General features: G+C 46.1%; 2 protein-coding genes across 9 annotated transcripts in view; both read left to right on the forward strand.

Annotated features, from left to right (window-relative positions):
* The window catches only part of prlra (prolactin receptor a), a 27,376-nt gene extending 17,040 nt beyond the window's left edge, over window positions 1-10,336 (forward strand). For 4 of the 6 annotated variants that reach the window (XM_035527597.1, XM_035527598.1, XM_035527599.1 and 1 more), the window contains 5 exons: window positions 1,848-2,014; window positions 3,397-3,538; window positions 4,204-4,300; window positions 4,627-4,696; window positions 6,207-10,336. In XM_035527597.1, coding sequence (XP_035383490.1) covers window positions 1,848-2,014; window positions 3,397-3,538; window positions 4,204-4,300; window positions 4,627-4,696; window positions 6,207-7,055 — 1,325 coding nt within the window. In that variant the 3' untranslated portion in view covers window positions 7,056-10,336. The remainder of the gene's footprint in view (window positions 1-1,847; window positions 2,015-3,396; window positions 3,539-4,203; window positions 4,301-4,626; window positions 4,697-6,206) is intronic. The other 2 variants (XR_004776228.1, XM_035527600.1) reach the window with 2 other exon arrangements.
* Window positions 10,337-10,931: 595 nt separating this feature from the next.
* Window positions 10,932-21,593, forward strand: agxt2 (alanine--glyoxylate aminotransferase 2). Of its 3 annotated transcripts, XM_027021573.2 has the most exons (15): window positions 10,932-11,095; window positions 13,138-13,648; window positions 13,846-13,925; window positions 14,277-14,467; window positions 15,246-15,369; window positions 15,627-15,721; window positions 15,909-16,002; window positions 16,527-16,620; window positions 17,018-17,118; window positions 17,619-17,711; window positions 17,887-18,019; window positions 18,942-19,030; window positions 19,178-19,327; window positions 19,849-19,947; window positions 20,966-21,593. In XM_027021573.2, exons 2-15 carry the CDS (start codon window positions 13,567-13,569, stop codon window positions 21,065-21,067), a joined length of 1,527 nt encoding a protein of 508 aa, XP_026877374.2. In that variant the 5' UTR covers window positions 10,932-11,095; window positions 13,138-13,566; the 3' UTR covers window positions 21,068-21,593. The 3 variants fall into 3 exon arrangements, with proteins under 3 accessions (XP_026877374.2, XP_026877373.2, XP_026877375.2); XM_027021572.2 differs by lacking the exon at window positions 13,138-13,648 and having other exon boundaries at window positions 10,933-11,095; XM_027021574.2 differs by lacking the exons at window positions 13,138-13,648; window positions 13,846-13,925 and having other exon boundaries at window positions 10,934-11,095.
* Window positions 21,594-23,019: the final 1,426 nt, after the last annotated feature.

A 23,019-nucleotide genomic window follows, 5' to 3' on the forward strand; every position in this document is an offset into this window, starting at 1 on the left:
TCAAATGCTACGGCCTGTCCATCTGGCTCTGATTTGTTAGAAAAACATTCTTTAGCATTACCAAAACTAAAGCCAGACTTTAATTTTGTTTATTTATGGTCAATGATGGCATATGTGTTTGATATAATTAGCCATGTGTGTAAACTGTACTGTAAATCTCTCCACAGCACTGATGGCAGTATAGATGCTGTGCTGCAGCAGAGAATCAGGATGGCACAGGCTGTGATCGGGCACCTGTGTTGTTCAGTCTGGCTGGCACAGGTTCTAGTCGGGTACAGACCTTACCAGGTGAACTCGGGCACCTGTGTTGTTCAGTCTGGCTGGCACAGGTTCTAGTCAGGTACAGACCTTACCAGGTGAACTCGGGCACCTGTGGGGATTGATAGCAGTGCTATTGAATGAGGAACAGGTGAGAGTGGTGTATAAGTGGGTGATTGTGATCGGGGGTGTGGCTGAGTGCTGTGATGGACGTGTGTGTCGGCTGGATCCCGGCCAGGGTGTGAAATAAAGCTTCGGTAATCTGAGAATCTGTTAAGTTCCTGCTGTATCGTTTTATAGACGTAAGCGTTTACGCAACTATGTTCTATGCTCCGCCATTTATTGGAACGTCATTGTTTCTAAGTTTAAGTTCATATTGGAGATGCAATGGTTTAAAATTACTCAAAGCTTTTAACACACACATACGAGTCTATTAGTTTAATTCACTGCATTATAACCTATATGCTAGAGGCAGGAAACACACACAACACCCACATTACTACATGGTTATGCAAAATGTTACATATTTTTATAACTTAAATTATTACTGCATATCCTACATTACATGTTCTATTAAATGACGGAAATATTCAATTAATTACCAATATAGACAGGAAGAAAATGTTTTGTGATGTTACTCAAAGTGCTTAACCACATTGGTCAGAAGAGTAATTACATTCTCTACGTAGCCGGTGCAGCTTGTGGCACACATTAAAGCATCTGGCAGAACTCTTCATGTCTATGCAAAACAGTAAACACAGGCTGGAAAACTGCACAGCTAACTCAAACAGTAACACAGCAGTTCAACGGTAAACATGGACATATATTCACGAGTCATTCACAGGCAAAACGCCAGCAGATCACAACTGGGGTTGGAATGAGGTTGTTTCTTACTACAGCACGATTCTAAAGCGTTTGTAAACAAAGGTTTGCAGTTTTGCTTTACTGTGCCTGATCTATTCTGCTTCTGATTCTCAGCCACACATGTTCATCTGTATCGCAAGTAATATTTTCCCTGGGAAAAAAACCTCCAGGGACTCTGACGCAGTTCTGGCAGTCTGATGCCACAATTGCATGTCTTAAATTGGGGTGAAAATTTGGCCAAAGGCAGAACAAAATTCCTCAGTGGGATTGAGGAATAGAGAATATGGAGGTGGATCTAAACCAGCAAATGATTGCATGGTGGAGGGAAACATCGTCCCGCGTGACTGTGTAACATTGGTCGTTGACCAGTAGCAGATGGTCAATTGGTTTAGAAGTAGATTTGCAGGCAGCGGTTAAGCAATAGGAAGTTGGGCCCAATGTAAGGATGTGTTATTGGGGTGTGTTGGGGTGTTTTGGGACTGGTAACTAGCAGCCACAGACATTGTGCTGTGGTTTGCTGTGATTTCTGTAACTAAATGATCGCTGGGTTTCCTGTTTTGCAGAAAGTCCATTAAGAAGGGAAATTGAGGTGCTAGAAATTAGAAAGTGTTCACTGTTGTGCAAAAATGTTTGCTGTTCTGCTCATGTGTGTTTGGAATTGACAACATGCACCCTGACCCTTTCCCTCTGCTGGAGTGACATTTTTCGCTTCCTCTGACCCACAGTGCAGCCCAACACCCCAGAGGATGTGCGGGTGCTGGTGGTTGACGACGACCCCGGCCCCTACCTGCATGTGTCGTGGGAAAAGCCGCTCGCAGCTGACACTCAGTCTGGCTGGATAACGCTCGTCTACCAGCTACGGGTCAAAGAGACGAGTCAGGACACCTGGGAGGTGGGTACAGGTAAAGAAGAGAGGGATGAACAAAAGGAAAAGAATGAGAGAAGGACAGAAGAAGGAGAGAGAGAGAGAGGTTACATTAGAGACCTGTACAGACAGACAGACAGACAGACAGTGTTGGTGATCTTGCCGTAAGCATGGAGACGTGCAGACAGAGGTTTGCTGGTAGGTTTGCTGTGAGCTGCATTCCGCTACATTTCAGAGGTGAAAATCAGTGTCCTGTAGAATATTGGATTACGAACCAGATAGGAGACGTTCCACTCTGACCATACAGAAGCATAATGCATTTCAGACTTTCTGAAACCCTTTAAGACGCTGCTCACAGTGTCTTGGAAGGACAGGCAACTGTCACACAAAACGATTACAACTTGTTTGCACCAGCCGTTATCCTGCCTGCCGCCTTTCCGTGGCAGGAAACGCCTTCAGGAACCACAGCGCTGGTATCGATGGACTCGTTGGCGATTCACCCGTAATGAGCTTGTAATTTTTCTCTTTAATCATAACAGACTTTACCTTTACAACCCAGAAAGCATCTGACTGCATGGCCTGTGACTTGGCCTGAGCCCTGTAGGCTAGAAACACTGCAGCCACTGCGGTCAGTGACCGCCTTCTCCAGAGTCATAACCCCTTTACACACTTCCCGGAGCACCAGCCGTCCAGAGCAGGTGGGCAGGGCGGCAGGGCGGCGGCTTGGTGAACAGGAGGCTGCCAAAGACCTGTAGCCGTACAGGGCACTTGGGTAACGCAGTACCCTGCAGTAGGCAGGGCCCGTTTCAGTGGAGGACAGGGCCACACATCTCTCTGTTTCACTGGCAGGGCCACACATCTCTCTGTTTCACTGGCAGGGCCACACATCTCTCTGTTTCACTGGCAGGGCCACACACCTCTCTGTTTCACTGGCAGGGCCACACACCTCTCTGTTTCACTGGCAGGGCCACACACCTCTCTGTTTCACTGGCAGGGCCACACACCTCTCTGTTTCACTGGCAGGGCCACACACCTCTCTGTTTCACTGGCAGGGCCACACACCTCTCTGTTTCACTGGCAGTGTCTCACTTGTTGATAAAATCTAACTGAGTCGTCTGCATGGAGAACAACATTTAGCAGCTTATCTTGGTGTTTCTGAAGAATTCGATCTGCTCTGTCAGTACACCTGAAGGACTCAGTCTGGTCTGTCAGTACCTAATCCCTGCATTGTGTGTGGTTTGCTAGTGTTCTGATTTGTTTAATGTCATTCTGTTTTCATACTGCAGATATCAGGCAAGGTTAGCACACTAAACCAGCCACAACCCAGCAGTGAGCTATCATTACTCTGCTTGATCCCCTGACTGTATGCATGCATGTGTGTGTGTGTGTGTGTGTGTGTGTGTGTACAGGAGTACAACGCAGGCATGCAGAAGGGCTATAACATCTTCAGCCTGCTGTCTGGCCGGGAGTACGCAGTCCAGGTGCGCTGTAAACCGGACCACGGCTTCTGGAGTGAATGGACCAGCCCTGCCTATGTGCAGATCCCCGACTGTGAGCCTCCCACATCTCCTAACTCCACGTCATCATGTCAACAAGCGTTTGTTTACCTCCATTAAATGGAAACTTTGTGACATCCTGACCTGGTTAAAAATTGGCCTGCAATATTTAGACTAAACTTATTTCTGTTTGCTGGAGCGTGAGAATTAAATCATGCCCTGAAAACACGCCTGGAACATTTGGGATTTTTGGCATCAGTACACACGGCGCATTTACCACACATGGGCGTTTGTTAGCCGACTACATGTTACAGAGAGAGAGAGAGAGAGAGAGAGAGAGAGAGAGAGAGGGTGGGAGAGAGGGAGAGAGAGAGAGAGAGAGAGAGAGAGAGAGGGAGGGAGGGAGAGAGAGAGAGAGAGAGAGAGAGAGAGAGAGAGAGGGATAAAAAGAGAAAGGCTTACCTAGGGCATATATATCATCCAGCTTGGTCCCTGGACATGGGGTTAGTTCCCACCCTATTCTGACGACCCTGATCACTCCAGACACTTGTAGAGGTGTGGAGTCGGCACCACACGTGTCCAGGAGTGACGTTATTGTCCTGTGCTAATTGACAGCACCTCACCTCACTGCACCTCACCAATCCTCACCTGGCCATGTCCTGTCTATAGCTCTGCGTGCTGCTTGCTGACGGCTCTGTGGCTTTGCCTACTGTTTTCCAGACATGCTGAGGGAGCACTCCATGTGGATCATAGTGGCGGTCTTTGCAGGCTTCCTCCTCTTCGTTCTGACGTGGACGGTGAACGTTAAACGGAGCAGGTACACGTCCCAGATGATTACCTCCAACATGAACCCTCTTCCTAATTCCTGGAACACGGGTCAGTCATGCAGAACCGAGCCGTTGTTTAGAGGAGTAGCACTGGATTGTGAAAACGTGTCTTGCATTTCTGTGCAGCCATGTTTGTGGGGCACGTACAGACATAGTAGAAAACTATTTAGGATGTGTCCTCAACAGCTGTACTGTTGTTACTATAGCAACCTCCTGCTGGTGCCCCTATAAAAACCTTCATCTGTGTTCTAGAATCCTAACATGATTTATGAAATATGGCTCAGTATCATTGTGTACTGACTGTTTCTGTGCGTAGTGTGAAACACTGCCTGCTGCCACCGGTTCCTGGACCAAAGATCAGAGGCTTTGACCCGCACCTGCTGAAGGTAACGTCACGCCCCAGCACTGATCACATGACATGCTGAATCATGCACATGCCACTACAACGCCATTCTAGTTCATCCTTCTTCTTCTTCTTCTTCTTCATCATCATCATCATCATCATCATTCGTACAATTTAGAGCAAGATACTAAAATATCACACTAGTGGTCTCCTGCGCCTGCTTGGGTCTCCGTTCGCTGGATGGTTTCGTGTTTTGTTGGTCTTACACACTAGATTCAGCACAAGCCAGTCATGTGACACGTACACTGTGGATGGAAACCTCTGTATCTCACTGTGTAAAATTCTTTAATGTTCCTCCACGTTTCACCTTCAGTTATTTACTGTCATATATGCTGTTTTCACTGGCCATTTATGCTCACAACCCAGTTTATTCTAAACATTCTTCACCCACCCTCATGGGTCCTTCAGTGGAGAGTCAGTACTTCATCAGCGATGTTGCATGTGTGCCTTTGATCTGTTGGGTGTGTCTTTACAGACGTAGTCCATCTGTTGGGCATGTCTATACAGACGTACCCCATCTGTTGGGTGTGTCTTTACAGACGTAGTCCATCTGTTGGGCGTGTCTATACAGACATAGCCAATCTGTTGGGTGTGTCTTCAGACGTAGTCCATCTGTTGGGTGTGTCTTTACAGACGTAGTTCATCTGTTGGGCGTGTCTTTACAGACGTACCCCATCTGTTGGGCGTGTCTTTACAGACGTACCCCATCTGTTGGGTGTGTCTTTACAGACGTACCCCATCTGTTGGGTGTGTCTACAGACGTACCCCATCTGTTGGGCGTGTCTTTACAGACGTACCCCATCTGTTGGGCGTGTCTACAGACGTACCCCATCTGTTGGGCGTGTCTTTACAGACGTACCCCATCTGTTGGGCCTGTCTACAGACGTACCCCATCTGTTGGGCATGTCTACAGACGTAGTCCATCTGTTGGGCGTGTCTACAGACGTACCCCATCTGTTGGGCGTGTCTTTACAGACGTACCCCATCTGTTGCCTTGTGTCCTTTGTCACAATCTTCCTAATTCCATCATTGGCGATTTTCCGACCACGAGCCCCTTGCGGACTGGATATAAACGGTGTTATAGATCATCCTCAGCATAGCAGAGTGACACTGAGAGGTGGTGGGTGTGGTCGGTGTGTATGTGGGTGTGGCACTGGTATACCGCCACTGGAATCAGGCACATCAGCGTCATGAAGCTTTCAAAGTAGCAATGTAACTGCTTAAGCAAAAAAAGAAAGACAAAAAACAGCCAACAGGTCATTTCAGGTCAACAGGTCATTAGGTTAAAGAGCTGGACGACAGCCAACACGACGACCGTGTCATGGCGACACGTGGCCTGTGGTGTCTAACTGTACCACGACAGGGTGTTTTGTAATAAGTCCACATTTCTAATGCAGTGGGTGGGGAGAACACACCTGCATGTGTGTTTGATGTCTTCACGTGCTTGTACCGTTGACTAAGTCTCTTTCCTGCCCCTCCTCTCCCGAGCACAGAGCGGGAGGTCTGAGGAGATGTTCAGCGCACTGGTGACTCAACACTTCCCCCCCACCAGCAGCTATGATGACCTGCTGGTGGAGTACCTGGAGGTGTACGACGTGGAAAAGCAGGAGCTGGTTCTGGGCGTGAAGAACGAGGACCCACTCGCCCCCACGAGGACGTCAGACAACGACTCGGGCCGAGGCAGCTGCGACAGCCGCACCCTGCTGACAGAGAGGTACGCGGAGGACGGCGACAAGGGCGGAGCCGACCGCCAGCTCGGCCAATGCGTGGCCGAGCTGGCCTCCCCGCCCCTGGAGGAGGAAAAGGTAGAGGCCTGGTCCACGCCATTCTCCCCCCCTCCACTCCACCTCCAGCGGCAGCAGGTAGGGGGCGCCAGAGCAGCCTACCACAGCGTGCTGGAGATCCCCTGCGACTCTCCGTGTGCTCCAGGCTCTTATGGCCATCAGGGGGAATCTGACATCAGTAAACCCGGGGGCAGGGGCGCATCCACGACCCTTGCTGAACCCCAGGCCCAGTCGGCTGAATACGTCGAGGTGCAGACGGTTGACCACGAGAACGTCCTGCTTCTCCGGCCTCTCGCTGACCCCGGGGGTCCCGACGTAGACTATGCTGGGGAGGACTACAGCAAGATTCGTGACGTGATCCCCGACAACGTGCTACTGCTGCAGAGGGAGCCCAGTGCGTGGCCGTGTGCGGCGGACCCCGGCCAGGACCGGGGTGAGCGTTCCTGTCCCACAGCACTGCAGGAGCTGATGCAGCCCTGCAAGCCCCCCGGCCCCCTCCAGCAAGGGCTGAGACTGGTCGCCAACGGCTACGTGGATGCCAGTGCCATGCTGTGCTAACAGCCTCTCTGCTGCTGGGCTGCAAACTCCTAGCTCAGATGGACAAAGTAAGAAATGAATGGAAAATTCTACTCTCTTTGGTGGGGAGGTTTCCAGCACAAACTAATGGCCTCTTTAAACTCTTGAGCACTACCATGAAATAGATTTTTTTGCCTCTGAAAGCTCTTACATTGGCCCCTGATTATATACAGGATCACGATGATACAAATATATACGTAAAGGCTTTGTTTCTGTTCATAACGGCACTCGCTCACTCTCCTGTATGCATGTGGTGGTGTTGCTAAGTAACATAGGACGCTGAACTCTAACACTTGAGTCCTAAATCTGCCAAACGCAGCCGCTGGCAATGAACCCACATAACTCACTGTTCTGATAAATAAGGGAGAAGTTTTGATTGTATTAAGTGCTTAGGGGTTCGTCTGCCTCTCCGAGTGGGGAAGACATCTTTGGGGCCCAGCGGGGGTAAAAACCAGAAGTCTCTCTTCATGTTTATGGCTGACTCTTTTTTGTTTTTGTTGTTTTGTTTGTTTCTGCTCTTTGCAGAATGTATACAAGACCTTGCCACTCTGCCTGGCCCCATGAACGAGTCCTGTTTCAGCGTGATGTTTCCATTTAGCAGACAAAGACCAAAGCCACCAGTCTGCTATGATAGGTCCAATCAGAAGCGTCACTCTGCTATGATAGGTCCAATCAGAAGCGTCACTCTGCTATGATAGGTCCAATCAGAAGCGTCACTCTGCTATGATAGGTCCAATCAGAAGCGTCACTCTGCTATGATAGGTCCAATCAGAAGCGTCACTCTGCTATGATAGGTCCAATCAGAAGCGTCACTCTGCTATGATAGGTCCAATCAGAAGCGTCACTCTGCTATGATAGGTCCAATCAGAAGCGTCACTCTGCTATGATAGGTCCAATCAGAAGCGTCACTCTGCTATGATAGGTCCAATCAGAAGCGTCACTCTGCTATGATAGGTCCAATCAGAAGCGTCACTCTGCTATGATAGGTCCAATCAGAAGCGTCACTCTGCTATGATAGGTCCAATCAGAAGGGTCACTCTGCTATGATAGGTCCAATCAGAAGCGTCACTCTGCTATGATAGGTCCAATCAGAAGCGTCACTCTGCTATGATAGGTCCAATCAGAAGCGTCACTCTGCTATGATAGGTCCAATCAGAAGCGTCACTCTGCTATGATAGGTCCAATCAGAAGCGTCACTCTGCTATGATAGGTCCAATCAGAAGCGTCACTCTGCTATGATAGGTCCAATCAGAAGGGTCACTCTGCTATGATAGGTCCAATCAGAAGCGTCACTCTGCTATGATAGGTCCAATCAGAAGCGTCACTCTGCTATGATAGGTCCAATCAGAAGCGTCACTCTGCTATGATAGGTCCAATCAGAAGCGTCACTCTGCTATGATAGGTCCAATCAGAAGCGTCACTCTGCTATGATAGGTCCAATCAGAAGGGTCACTCTGCTATGATAGGTCCAATCAGAAGCGTCACTCTGCTATGATAGGTCCAATCAGAAGCGTCACTCTGCTATGATAGGTCCAATCAGAAGCGTCACTCTGCTATGATAGGTCCAATCAGAAGCGTCACTCTGCTATGATAGGTCCAATCAGAAGCGTCACTCTGCTATGATAGGTCCAATCAGAAGCGTCACTCTGCTATGATAGGTCCAATCAGAAGGGTCACTCTGCTATGATAGGTCCAATCAGAAGCGTCACTCTGCTATGATAGGTCCAATCAGAAGCGTCACTCTGCTATGATAGGTCCAATCAGAAGCGTCACTCTGCTATGATAGGTCCAATCAGAAGCGTCACTCTGCTATGATAGGTCCAATCAGAAGGGTCATGTAACCCCCAAGAAGAGACGATTTTTCTTTTTCTTTTTTGCTGGGCACTAAGTTAGGAAGAAGGGATTCCCGCGTGGTAATTTGGACCAAACAGCAGAGCCCAGAGCCCTTCCGCGTGCACTGTGAAACACTTACACAGACTGGACACGCACTGGTCCGTGTGGGGCTAGTGCACGTCTGGTGTATCTTAAACCGCACACTGGTGAGCCCACAGAGCCTTTTTTTGTTATACCTCAAGTTATTCAACAGTGCAGTGTGTGTTCCCCACTGTAAACATCCCCGTATCAAGACAAACCACCATTCTGTGCCATTAACACATGGCTCATCTAATCAGGGTTTTCAGAAGGATCTGAACATTAAAACTGAGTGTGTTGGGTCTGAGTTGGAACAAAATCTCCACCTGGTATCAGATTAACCACAGCACCATTCAGTGGTCTAAGAATGTCACATTTTAACCACGTTTCGGTCCCCCGGAGAGATTTAGACATACCCTGCCTCAGGAGAAGGGACTCACACTGACACTAGTCCTGAATGTATGTATATATTGTAAATACTTCAGTAAGCCTGCCTGGAACCCTGAAGCCACACAGAAATTGGCCACCGTCAAAAACACACTCTGAAAGAAAACCTTTCTAAGACCTTCTTTAATACTCTTTTAATACTTTTTCTTTTACAATTTGTTTCTCATTCATTTTCACATTTTGAAAGAATGTGATCTACATACCAGAGATTTTTTGCTGTTCTTCTTTTCTGAATCTGATTGCTAGTCTGAGACTAACAGTTTTTGTCACTTGGCCATAATGTCATTGTTATACTCCCTAGACTCACGTTTATCATCAGTTAGAAACGATTATTTCTTTGGGCAACAATGATATTGCCTCAATGAATGAAATATCAGAGTAAAGATTACATTTAAAGATTCATCACAAGATATTTTTCTAAAAGAGTTATTTATTACAGATGTTTATATTCAGATTTTAAAATTTACCCAAAATCAGTGACTATAACTACTTTTTATATCTGTTCATTAGAACAGGCCAGACAGATCAGTTATACGATGTATGAACTGTGTGTGTGTGCTGTAAACATCTTCAGAAATAATTAAGCTACTACATGTTTAATTCATAAAAGTGAGTCAATATCAGGAAAATGAACACAAAGCTCACAGTTTATGAAACATTTTAGTCTGGCTTCACTTCTGTGTCCTTCAGATTCCCACTTTAGTTCTGCACAGTGATTTACGACCCTTTTACAAAAAAAGGATTCTGTTTGATTTTGAATTATTCTGCAGAGCAGACACGAAACTCCGAGGTAGAGCTGAGGGAAGTGGAGCGACTCATCTAGGGCACTGCTGTTAGAGTGACGGAGTGTGTGTGTGTGTGTGTGTGAGTGTGAGTGTGAGTGTGAGTGTGAGTGTGTGTGTGTGTGTGTGTGTGTGTGTGTGTGTGTGAGTGTGTGTGTGTGTGTGTGTCTGTCTGTCTGTCTGTCTGTCTGTGTCTCTGTCTCTGTCTCTGTCTAGTGGCTTTCCTTTGGCTTCTCGTCCCAGTACAAGCTTGGCTAAATTCCATGTTTGATTTTGTTAACATATGAATGAAATCTCTCCGACTCTTGTCATCTTTCAGACAGACTTTTCCTTCTCTTTTTAGGGATGCTGTGTTTAGCCAGACTGTATTTCCCTGGTTGTATTTTTTTAGTGAATTGTTGGCGATACAGTCCTGTTGGTTAAGGTTTTCTCCTCTTACACTTTTTAATGGCTTAGAATAACAAATAAAAACTAATTTTTAAAAATCCGTGTGCGTGGCTTATATTAATAGTGCATATTGTATCAATGACGTGAGTGTACGGTAACTAGATTCATTCTCAATAAGGATGCGAAGTTCTTGTTTGCGGAATCGACTCTCCGGTTCTGAACTCCGTCCCCGGAGCCCCGACACCCCGCGGTCTCTCCGTTACGCCATGATTGGAGCAGACGTTACCCTCCCTTATCATTGGTGGACGGCGTTCTCCACCCAAGCAGTAAATGTGTCCAAGAAATCTCTCCCACTGAAAACGTACTGACAGAGTTAAAGAAACCTGCAGCTGAAAACGCAAACCATGTTTACCCGAACTAACGCTCCATGTTTGTCCCGGAAAAACGGCATATGGAAAGCAGTCGGTTCTGTAATGAATTTCCATCGGTCGAGTGGTAAGTGTTTAACGTCACATGCACCTAAACGTAAGCTAGTGGGTAGAGGCGTTTCCGTTTTGCAGAGTTTATCATGGATTGGTGTGGGGACGTCTGCCGTGGTCGTCTGGGGGAGCCTCTCTTTTGTCTTTTGCTGGGCGAACTTGACCGCAAACAACCAAAAAGTTTGTGCAGCTACAGTTTTCTTGGGTACTGCACGGTTAGCTGCTTTTGGGGCGTTTAAAATATTCCAGAAATGCTATAGTTAGGAAGCAAGTCCATTTCTAAACAGCAAAACTCTTATTTTATACGGGTTTAAAAAGCCCTTTTTAAATACAAGTGCGGTAAACCGAGTCTGCTTTAATCAAAATGCGGTTAAATGCCGTAAATGTAAATGTTGAGGCCGCCACTAGTAAAATGGACCAGCGCCAATATTCATCTGTACCGGAGGTGAAATGGTCAAACTACACTAACCGGTCCTGTGAAGAATGGCAGGGTCCGATATACGAAACTCAGAAAACCAACAAATAACAGTTCAACATTGATCAGACTACTTGCAAACTTTGCCTTGTAAATAATAAGTGATTTTCCTTTAGCAAATATTATATTCATCACACGAACCAATCAAATGTAATTATAACACCTGGTCATTTTAAATAGTGCGTCATTTTACTGAAGCATTATTTTAAAAATGAACGTGTTCTTACTGCATCCGGCTATTAGTAAACCGATAATTAACCAATTTTACCCAGTATTAATAAATATTTGAGCATCAAAGTCATGAGGTCGAGCAGTCAAATTCAAGCATGAAATAATTCAAAAGACATCACAAAATGGTCATTTGAAATAGATGGCTCATGAAACCAGAACAGGTTAGATTGCAGCACAAAAATTAAGGGGTTTGTGGCATTATCAAATAATTGAATGCCAAAGTGATCAACTCAGTCAACTGAATTGAATCATAAGTATTCCATGAAACCAGGACAGATCTGACTATTAGTAAACTAAAATGAATCCAAACTCATCTGGTTCGTAAAGCAAATTAAATCATGAGTCAAATTCAAGACACCAGAACGATAGACTACTTATTTAAAATGATCACTTGACCAAACATGATGTGCATGACTGCGCCCACAGTTTATCAGAGGCAAGGTCAGAAAATCAGAAGCAAGGTCAGTTAATCAGACTGAATTTAAGTCACAGTTTAAGATGATAAGCTCCTCCCCTGAGTGTCATGCTCATGTTTTCAAGATCCTCCTGTATTTCCAGCTACTGTCTGATGTTGCCACACCATCTGAACAGCTGGAGGTCTTTAGTCCAAGGTTGCCATTGCTGGTGGATCACTTAGAAAATTCCCCATAATTGACAGCATATGATATCAAATAAAATCTTTCATCGTGGTAGACCACTACTAGGAAAATACAAATGAATATATTTTAAAAGTTGACTCACCAGATAAAATTAGACGTGGACAGAAAGCATGTGGTGTTTCAACATGCCCCTGCACATTTACATAACTTTGGAGAAGTGTACAGGTTCTACTGGTTTCATGAACAACTCCTAATAGCAACATGGACTACTTATGCAACTTTAAATGACATTTTTATGGTGTCTGAAAGACGTAGTATCTATCTACATTTTACTGGCAGCTACGTTAACGGCAATGTTACTGTAAACATTTGTACGGTCCTGTGCTCCATTCTGCCCAAAAGAAATAAACAGCAAGCAAACAGTGCAACAGTTAAAATAATAAGTATGTGCATTATGTGCAGCATTAGGGAACACACAACCCCTTCTCCACTCTTTGTTCTCTCCCTGTCGAGTTGATCGGGTTATTCCATCTGCCTCTAGAGAGAATCTGGAATCATGCTTCAGTTATCACAGTCTGGGATTTCTGGATGAATCGTGTACTATGCAGTCACATTTGGAACGATGGGAGACAGTCTTTATTTAGACAGCAAGCTCTAGACCACTTGCATATGCTTAGCAAATCTCTAGTCAATATCTGTATTAATATGTATTAACATAAATATGTATTAAGGATCGCCTTCATCGTGCCGCAGGTTTGACTGGGATGTCCTCACAGTGGCTCCAAACGACTAGCATGACCCTCCTCCCCCCTCTCCAAATGACTTCTAACCTGGCATGATGGTTAATGATCAGTGTGCCACTTCTAGCGTCTCCCAAATGTCTGTCGTCCCGCGCTTTACACAAACGGCTGTTCCGAAGGTTTCCTGAGCATGATGTGATAAGCGATGCAGCAGCCAAAAAACAAAAGCTGACGGATCAAAGGAGAGCGTCCGGATAAACCACATCCAGGCTCAACACTGGTGTGGAATGTCATCTCAGAACACACTGCTTCTCAGAATTTGTCTCAAAAGGTCTGCAAAAGACTAAACCGAGTGCCGAAGAAGAAGAAAACACATTTCCTTTGTGAGAAACTGGAAACTGGAAGTGTGCTGTTACTGGTTTTCGCTGTTCCAGTGGTCTGCATGGTCCCTGCAGCTCCACCTTGTCAGATAGCTTTAGGTGGAAAGTGCTGTTCACAGCAACAGCACAAGTCATTCCCGCATGGTATAGCATTCCTTTACAACAGTCATTCCCAGTAACTACATTATATCACCACAGGCTACAGTGTCCCTGTAAATGTAGTTCTGCTCTTTGATTGGATAACGGCCTCTAAATGTAGCTCTGCTCTTTGATTGGATAACGGCCTCTAAATGTAGCTCTGCTCTTTGATTGGATAACGGCCTCTAAATGTGTCTGCTCAGGTGCATTATGTCAAAAGGCAGTGATGGACCAGTCATCAGTACAGATGCCTCCATGTGATTATAAGCCTGAGCCCTACCAGGTAAACCAGACAGATGGTGCACAACCAATACTTGCCACAGGAATCCTGGAAATGTCATTTCTTCTTACCAATAGAAGTTATAGTATCGGTACTTGACACATTATTGTTCAGGAGCCAGAAGTCTTTAGCAAACACAGAATCATTCTTCCTCTTATAATGTAACTTAACACCAAAGTAAATTGCCACTAAAAACAAAACACATTGGCAATTTTTGATACATTCCTAAATTAAAGGTGAGGAGTTGCTCTGTTGGTGTGTAAAGACATGACAACAGTATGCAATATAAAAGCACCATATTGCTGGGAGCAAAACCCAAATCAGTGGAGACTGTGTGTGTTTGCTCTCCAACAGGGCATGTCTAAGGAGCGCTTGCTACAGATCCGCCAGCACAAGTGCAATCCCATGACCACGAAGGTGACGTACTACCAGAGACCTGTCTTCATCCACCACGGCTACATGCAGTGGCTATGGGATATGGACGGCAGACGCTACCTCGACATGTTTGCGGGGGTTGCCACTGTCAGTGTGGGGCACTGTCACCCGTAAGACCCATAACCCACTCCTGGACACACACACACACACCTTGAGGTGGTTGTGTCCCATCCATGGTTGTGTTTTCAGAGACAACAGAGGTCCTCACATGCTGTAAGAGTGGGGTGGGGGGATCAACAGGACCGATGGTAGCATTCTGATTACTTCTTTGACAAGGACAGAAAAGAGCACGATTACACAGACAGGCCATAGTCCAAGAGTTCATTGGTAGAGGTGAATAAATCTATTTGTCCTGACGGAATATCGTTTCAGTTTCTGCTTATATACATGCTTGGGAGATGCACAAAAAAACAAAGATTTCATCCTTACAAAATGTCAATGTAGTGTGCAACAGTAAAAGTTTTAACTTTAGACAAAGTGATGTTGATTCATGTGAGGACTCGTTTTTACATGGCACCTTTTAAAATGCAGAAGCTCTGTGGTGGTGGTGTTATAGCAACCATAGTGGGTCTGGGGCAGTGGTAGCTCAGTGGTTAAGGTACTTGTAATCAGAAGGTTGCTGGTTCAAGCCCCACCAAGTTGCCACTGTTGGGCCCCTGAACAAGACCCTTAACCCTCAATTACTCACGTTCTACTCAGTCATAATTGTAAGTTGCTTTGGATAAAAGCGTCAGCTAAATGCCGTAAATGTAAATGAAGATGTAGTTGTTATAGCAACTGCAGTGTGTGGAAGTGAGGTTGTTATAGCAATGTAAAAATATGTCTATGTAAAAAGACATTAAGAAAAAAACTTTAAGAACTAAAGTAAGTGTGTATGCGCGCTTTCAGGAAAGTGAGAGAAGCTACAGAGAAACAGCTGGGGCGTTTGTGGCACACCTCAGCCATCTACGTCCACCCTCAGATTCAGGAGTATGCTGAGAAACTCACCTCCCATCTGCCAGAGCCCCTCAGGGTACTAATACTCTCTCACACTCCATTACACCCTCTCATACTCTCCCTCCACTCTCTCTACTAAATGCTCTGTGGGAGCACCACGCAGGTGTAGTTCACAGCATGTGTTTGGGAAGATAGTGTTTGGGAAAACTGGGGGAGGTGAGGGATCTCTGTCTGGGAAGAGGAAACTGGCATGTGGGAGTTTGTTCTGTTTGAAATGTTTTTTTAAATGTGTGTGTGTGTGTGTGTGTGTGTGTGTTCCTGGCCTTTTTCCAGGTAGTTTATCTAACAAACAGTGGCTCAGAGGCCAATGACCTGGCTCTGCTCATGGCACGTCTGCACACTGGCAACTACGCCATCACCACACTACGGTCAGAACAGGGACGTCTTTACCTTCTAACTATTAGAACTGATAATAATTACAATTATGGATCTGGGTAAAATATGAGACGTAATGCAGTATTTACTGTTACACTACAGCAGTGTGTGCTTTCGCAGTCAGCCACCAACATTAATGCCAGTCTGCTGAGATGTTGAGCAGTGTGGTGTGTTTTGTAGAGGTGCGTACCACGGCGGGAGTGGGATGACCATTGACCTCACCTCCAACGCAGCCTACAAGTTCCCAGTGACCTCCGGGCAGGGCTGTCATTCCGTACGTGCCACTCCTGTTGTGATATAATATTCGACGTCCATCTCCCTGCACCGCCTCCATGCCGCTCCTGGGGGCGTGTACACAGCACGCTGGATCTGTGGACACCAGCTTCTCATTAGGGTTTCCACCAGGCTGTCAAGGTTTTCCAGGCAGTTGAAACGTCTATGTGGCTCCTATATGGGTGGGAACATTATGGCTTTTTGGTTTTACCTTGCCAAACCAAACCCAGAATCACTGTATATGTCAACCTCTAGCTTTGGTCTTTATTTCTGATCAGTGTGTGTTTTTAATGTTGAAAGCCTGACTCATAGTTTCCTGTTATTACCTCTAAAAGTCTTGAAAGCCTGAGTCAGAATCCAAGTACAGTACAGTGTGTGTGTGTGTGTGTTGTGGGGGCTGAGGGGTGTGTGTGTGTGTGTGTGTGTGTGTGTGTGTGTGTGTGTGTGTGTGTGTGTGTGTGTGTGTGTGTGTGTGTGGTCTTTTGCATTTATAGCTGGTTTCTATATGGGTTTTCTTTTCTTTAGACCATGTGTCCTGATGTGTTTAGGGGACCATGGGGAGGAAGTCACTGTCGAGATTCTCCTGTTCAGACTACCCGAGAATGCAATTGTTCCCCAGGTACAACTCTCTCTCTCACACACACACACACACATATATACACAACACTTTCACTTTCCCTTTGTCCATGCAAAGGCACACACTATCTCTCCACACACACACACACACACACACACACACACACACACACACACACCTTACAGTTTAATAATTTTCCAACCTTAGTTAAGTGCTCGCATTCCAGTGCACATTAACCTCAGGTCACCTGATCAGTGATCATTCTCTCTCCCTCTCCTGCAATGCAAACAGTGTTCACACCTCCCATGCCCCGCCCCCTCACACAGCATTCACACTGCCCCTGCCCCGCCCCCTCACACAGAATCTGGCTGTGGTTAATTTATCTTGCTGAATTCACTTCCCCTCAGCATGTGCATGTATATTTTTTGTCATCACACAGGTCAGTGTCTGGCCAATAACAAATACATCGATCAGCTGAAGGAAGTGTTTGCCACCTGTGTGCCCCACCAAATCGCAGGGTTGTTCGCAGAGCCCATCCAGGTTGGCACACCTCAGCACCCTGCTTGCCAAGCCTGCCCACACTAACCAAGACCGATGGGCTACAGGGAGAAACGGCACATGTGAAGCCCGAGAAGTCATGAATGTTCAGTTGGCTGGGGGATGATGCAGTTCTGGTTGTTATGGAAACACACAATCATAAACAAACGCACTCAGATTCTTCTAGCAGATGTAGCTCTCAGTTAAATCAGGAATCCCACAGTAAAGAGTGGTAGTGCTACAGGGGTACGTCACCAGAAACACACAAGGACGTGTCCTGCAGAAATGTCTGGTTTGAACCACGGCTACTGGTATGATGGCTTAGTGCCCATTGAACGTACACACCCAGGATGGAGGTTGCCGGGGGTACACGCTCAGCAACCAACTGGTGCCCAGCACAACCACCTGGATTATTAATCTGGATTATTAATCAGTGATTCTTCAGTAACAAAATGTTGTGGACTACATCTTTATGTTCTGACTACACCGTCCTCTTTTAACAGGGAGTAGGAGGAGTGGTCCAGTACCCCAGGAATTTCCTGAGAGATGCGTACAAGCTGGTGCGGGAGAAGGGTGGGATCTGCATCGCTGACGAGGTAGGAACACACACCTGCTCAGAGAACCATTTACTTAGTTAACGAACAGCTGTCTCATCACATCATCCAGTAACAACGCCTGCTGACTGACTACTGTATACCTGTTAGACGGTTGTTAATGTCAATGATTGTGCTTAATTAATTAATTACTTAACCAATGTTATGCCTGTATCAGGTACAGACTGGTTTCGCTCGCACAGGAAGTCACTATTGGGGCTTCCAGGGTCATGATGTAATTCCCGACATGGTTACCATGGCGAAAGGCATAGCTAATGGATTCCCGATGGGAGCTGTGGTGACTACTGAAGGTGAATCCACCGCCTTCCTCTTTCTAAGTTGCCGGGTTTTCAGACAAAGTACCTTTTATTACTGCCAAGACGCGAGACACTCACCTACCACTTTATCAGACAGCTCTACCTCACCCTTTACCGGGCGCTCCTATTTTTATGGTGCATGTTGTGTGCAGTTCCAGACTCTAACCGGTGTGTTCACACACTCTCTTCATCACTGGCCAGTTTCTGCGGTTCTTGCACACATCATCAGTACTGCTGGGTTCAGCCCTCTGAGCATATATACTGAACACTGACGAACGGTCAGAGGACGGAGAACCAACACCGCGTGTACAGCCAAGGAGGAGATCTCAAAGCTGGCTAGGGTTAGAGATGCGTTCATTTCAGTACGATTTGCAACACTGTCATATCCTCTCAGGGAAACCTCTGTGCTACCTGAAGCTCAGACAGCGTACGTAGTGACTTATCGCGTAGAGTTCACAGACGTCACAGTTACAATTTCCATTAGACTTCCAGTTTTCAGTCACGTTAAGAGGCTGGCGAACTTAGGGCTGGAAGTCTGCTGAAGGACATGCCAAGACTTGCCCCGGGGGGGCAGCGTTATTACCCATAGGGTAGGGAAGTGGTATGGTTGCTATGACTGATCAGACTTACGAGCACGCTGTGACCAGACTCATCACATACTTTGACCTGTTTTTGGAGGTCTCGATGAGACGGCTTACGACACACCCTGTGTTAGCTTGTCCAGGCACACAGACCCTGTCTCCTATTCAAGCTGCTTTTGTTCCGTTCACTCCACTTGAGCTGCTGAAGGACCATACAAGGTTTATTACTGCGGACGCAGCCTTAACCTCCTCGTGTAAGGTCTTTGCTGACTGAGTTGTTTGTGATCGTGAGTGGCGTTTTAACCTGCGCCGTGCTCGTATGCCCGTTTTTGCAGAGATTGCCCGCTCGTTTGGGAAGGGACTTCACTTCAACACGTTCGGAGGAGGCCCTCTCTCCTGCGCGGTCGCCTCCTCGGTGCTGGACGTGAGTGCGCCACAGTTTAGATCTCATAACGTACCCGTGCTATAATTACCACTGTATGAGTTAATCTGGTTTGTTGGGCATACAGGTTCATGTCAGCTACATGGTCTGTGTTTTATAAACCATGCAAACGTGCGGCGTCTTCGTAAGGTGATCAAAGAGGATGGTCTTCAGGAGACGTGTGAGGAGGTCGGCACGTACCTGCTAGAGCAGCTGGCCAAACTGAGGGACAAGCACGAGATCGTTGGTGACGTCCGGGGGAAAGGCCTGATGATTGGCGTGGAGATGGTTAAAGATAAAGTGAGTGAGGACAGGTTATTGAACGTTTTAGAAACAAGAATCTAGGCATCTCCAGCATGGTTTACTGTCTGTGTGTCTGTGTGTGTGTGTGTGTCTGTGTGTGTGTGTGTGTGTGTGTGTGTGTGTGTGTGTGTGTGTGTGAGAGAGAGAAAATCTCTGGTTTATGAATCCTCTGTAACAAGTAACCAGACATCCTGACATTCAGGTCAGAAAGACCTTACTTGACATTCGGGTCAGGTGTTGGCACCAGTTAAAACATCTTTAGGTCTTTGGCCTGATGATTTTCTGTCAGTGATTTTGTGGGATAAAATCAGAAAAGGGAAACTTCTTCAGTGTGATTCAAACTTGGACCTGACTGTCCTCCTGTATGCCTCTGATGTGACTGAGAGCCTGTCGCTGTGAAAAAACAAACATCAACACAACACAAAAATATTCAGACATAAAGCTTGTTTACACAGCGAACAGACAGATTAGGCAGCAGACGGAGGCGGCCCGCCTCTGACGTACCTGTCCGCTTACAGGTGAGCAGAGACCCTCTTCCACCTGAGCACATGGATGAGATTTTTGAAGACACCAAGGACATGGGAGTGCTGATCGGGAAAGGAGGAAACTATGCACAGGTAGGCTCGCTATCTGGCAACGACCTCGGAAGTCAATTCTCTGCCCTACAGATGTTTCTCTCACACACACACACACTCAGATCTACATCAGATTATCTACTGGATTAAAAATGACCACTAAGCAAACATCAACCCATGGAGTTGAAAGGCAATAGGGAGAGAGAATCTGACATGCCATCTGAACAGGTCTTAAGACCAGACTTGCACACGCTGACGTTCCTGTCTAGTGTGTAAGAGTCGGTGTAAGTGTCTTATCCTGCAACACTGTCCCAGATAGTGGCTGTGGCATCACTAGAGCTGGCCGAGCAGTCGGACCGCAGGACTGGAGCCCAGACAACTGTGATGATATGAAAGAGAACACGCTACAGGAGAAAAAAGATGAACTAGATTATCCCAGACATTTAAACTGCACCATAATGACTTGCAGGACACGAGAGAACACACATGGCCAGGTGGACTTTATCATCAGTCAGGTCACACCAACAGTCAGAACAGAGGAATCAATATATTTACATTTACGGCATTTAGCTGACGCTTTTATCCAAAGCGACTTACAATTATGACTGAGTACAACTGGAGTAACTGAGGGTTAAGGGTCTTGCTCAGGGACCAACAGTGGCAACTTGTAATTGGAAGTCCCACCACTGCTAAGTTAAGTACCTTGACCACTGAGACACCACTGCCCACAGCATATTAGTATTCAGTCTGTCAGACAGGAACACACTAGTCCTCCTCAGTATGTAGCCTTTATACGGAAGTAACTGAAAAGCTAGTGTAATTGGATTGCACTAGCACACTTCCTAGATTACTCTAGTGATTTTAGATCTGGTTCCCTTGGATACAAACCTACTGCTACTCTCAGGACTGTGTGTCAAATGGACCTGATTTAATCCAAGGCTGCTGAGTCCGTTCAAGAGAGAATTCAATTTCTACACTTGTTTTTTTTCTCTCCTTCTCCTTCAATCCCATGGCTCTGCATGGTCTTGCTGCTCTCCATCTCTCTCTCCTCCCCTCACAGGTCTTCCGTCTTAAGCCACCCTTGTGCGTCACTAAAGCGGACGCAGACTTCTTCTTGGCTGTGTTTGACCAGGCTCTGCAGAACTACACAGAGAGAAGATGAGCAGGAACCAGCGTCAGACCCTACCTGACCAGTCCTGCTTCCAATCCACCCCGTTAACTGTCCCCTTCCACTGGAAAAGATAAATCGCCTCTGGAAATGTCAGCTTAGTCTGGCTCTCTTCCAGATCACCTCCACACCTGCCCTTTTCCTCTTATTAGGACAGTTCAGTACCGGGCCCGAACACTGACCACTGAACGCTGACCCAGAGCCACCCTCGAGAGGACGGACCAATACTGGGCTTACTGCCGTATTCCTGCTAGATCAGTCGGGTGTAGATGCCATCTATGGTCTTCACCTGACCAGTTACACACACAGCTAATATGCCAATGTACTTGAATAACTGAGGTCTTTACCGGCTTCCAAGAGTGACTAATTAATGAAGGTAGGCTTGAAATGACGTAATTACAAACTCTAATGAATGAAACTAAAAATACCTCATTACTAATAACGTTAAGTAAGGAAAACAGGAGTTTGTGCACAAAGTAAATAGAAATGTAGCTAACAATAAAACTTAAGATTTAAACAATTTCTGGAAACATTGTGGTTTTTACTTTAGTCAGAGTATCTTGCAGTTTTCTGCGAAAGCAAGCCTAATTCCTTTGACATGGAAAATGTTTATATTGAGCTGCAAGAATGTAAACATTTAGTGAGGTTTTTCCACTAACCCTCTATCTTAAGTTTTGTAAAAAGTGTAAAGATATTGTCAAGATGGTATTTAGTTGATCCCAAAGTAACATTGTGCAACTCAGACCTAAAGACGACACTGAACTTAAACCTTAAGGTCCGGGAGCTTACCAAAACAAACCATATCTGTATCAACAGCACTATGAACATGTATGAAGTTTCTTTTTCTGTGAAGCCAATAAATCATCAATTTAGTGCATCCATAATTTTCCATCTAATCCATATTTTTGGATTCAGCACATTACTTGTGTGGGTGGGACAGTAATAACCTTTTATTAAAGGAAAACTACAGTGCAGACAGCAGTAAAACCAGTGGCATAACTAACCACATTAGCCACTGGGGTGAAGACTGACCTCCAATATAGATAATACAGCTTTATATAAGAATATCATGATCTATGTAAAGATGGGCTCAGATGAAAATGTGAACATGTCCTATTTAAAAACAAACACACTTCCGCTCCAACAAGAACGCTTAAAAGGTTGCCATGTCAACGGTGACTCTGTTTTATTCCAAACAATCTTTTCCATAATGGAAGGTTGTCCAGTGGTTCCCAAAGGGATGTCCCCGTTATGCCACGTCAGCACAGTACTTCAGCATGGAGAAAACGGAGTCGGCTTTGTGCCATCTTGCACAAACTCGACTGGCCCCAGCTGGCTTGCTGTAGTTCTCCTCAGTGATGATTTAGTGTATCGGGCCAGTGGACGTTTCACTTGTCTTCTGGGTTACAAATAGTACTGGAGGACGTTACAAAAGGCCAGAGATGATGGAAGACGAGTGACAGCTGAGGGAATTTCAGACATCTTCATTCACATCACCAGCGGCAGCAGATCTCTCACACTCTCTCACACACACTCACACACACACTCACACACTCACACACACACTCACACACACACTCACACACACACACTCACTCACTCACTCACACTCATACACACACTCACACTCATACACACACTCACACACTCACTCATACACACACACACTCACACACACACTCACACTCATACACACACACACACACACTCTCACTCACACATACACACACACACTCACACTCACTCACACACACACACTCACACACACACACACACACACTCATACACACTCTCACACACACTCACACACACACACACTCACTCACACACACACACATACACACACTCACTCACACACACACTCACACTCATACACACACACACTCACTCACACACACATACACACACTCACACTCTCACACTCACACTCACTCACACACACACAC

This window comes from Electrophorus electricus, chromosome 6 (assembly GCF_013358815.1).
Source record: "Electrophorus electricus isolate fEleEle1 chromosome 6, fEleEle1.pri, whole genome shotgun sequence".
In the NCBI taxonomy this organism is placed as follows: domain Eukaryota; kingdom Metazoa; phylum Chordata; class Actinopteri; order Gymnotiformes; family Gymnotidae; genus Electrophorus; species Electrophorus electricus.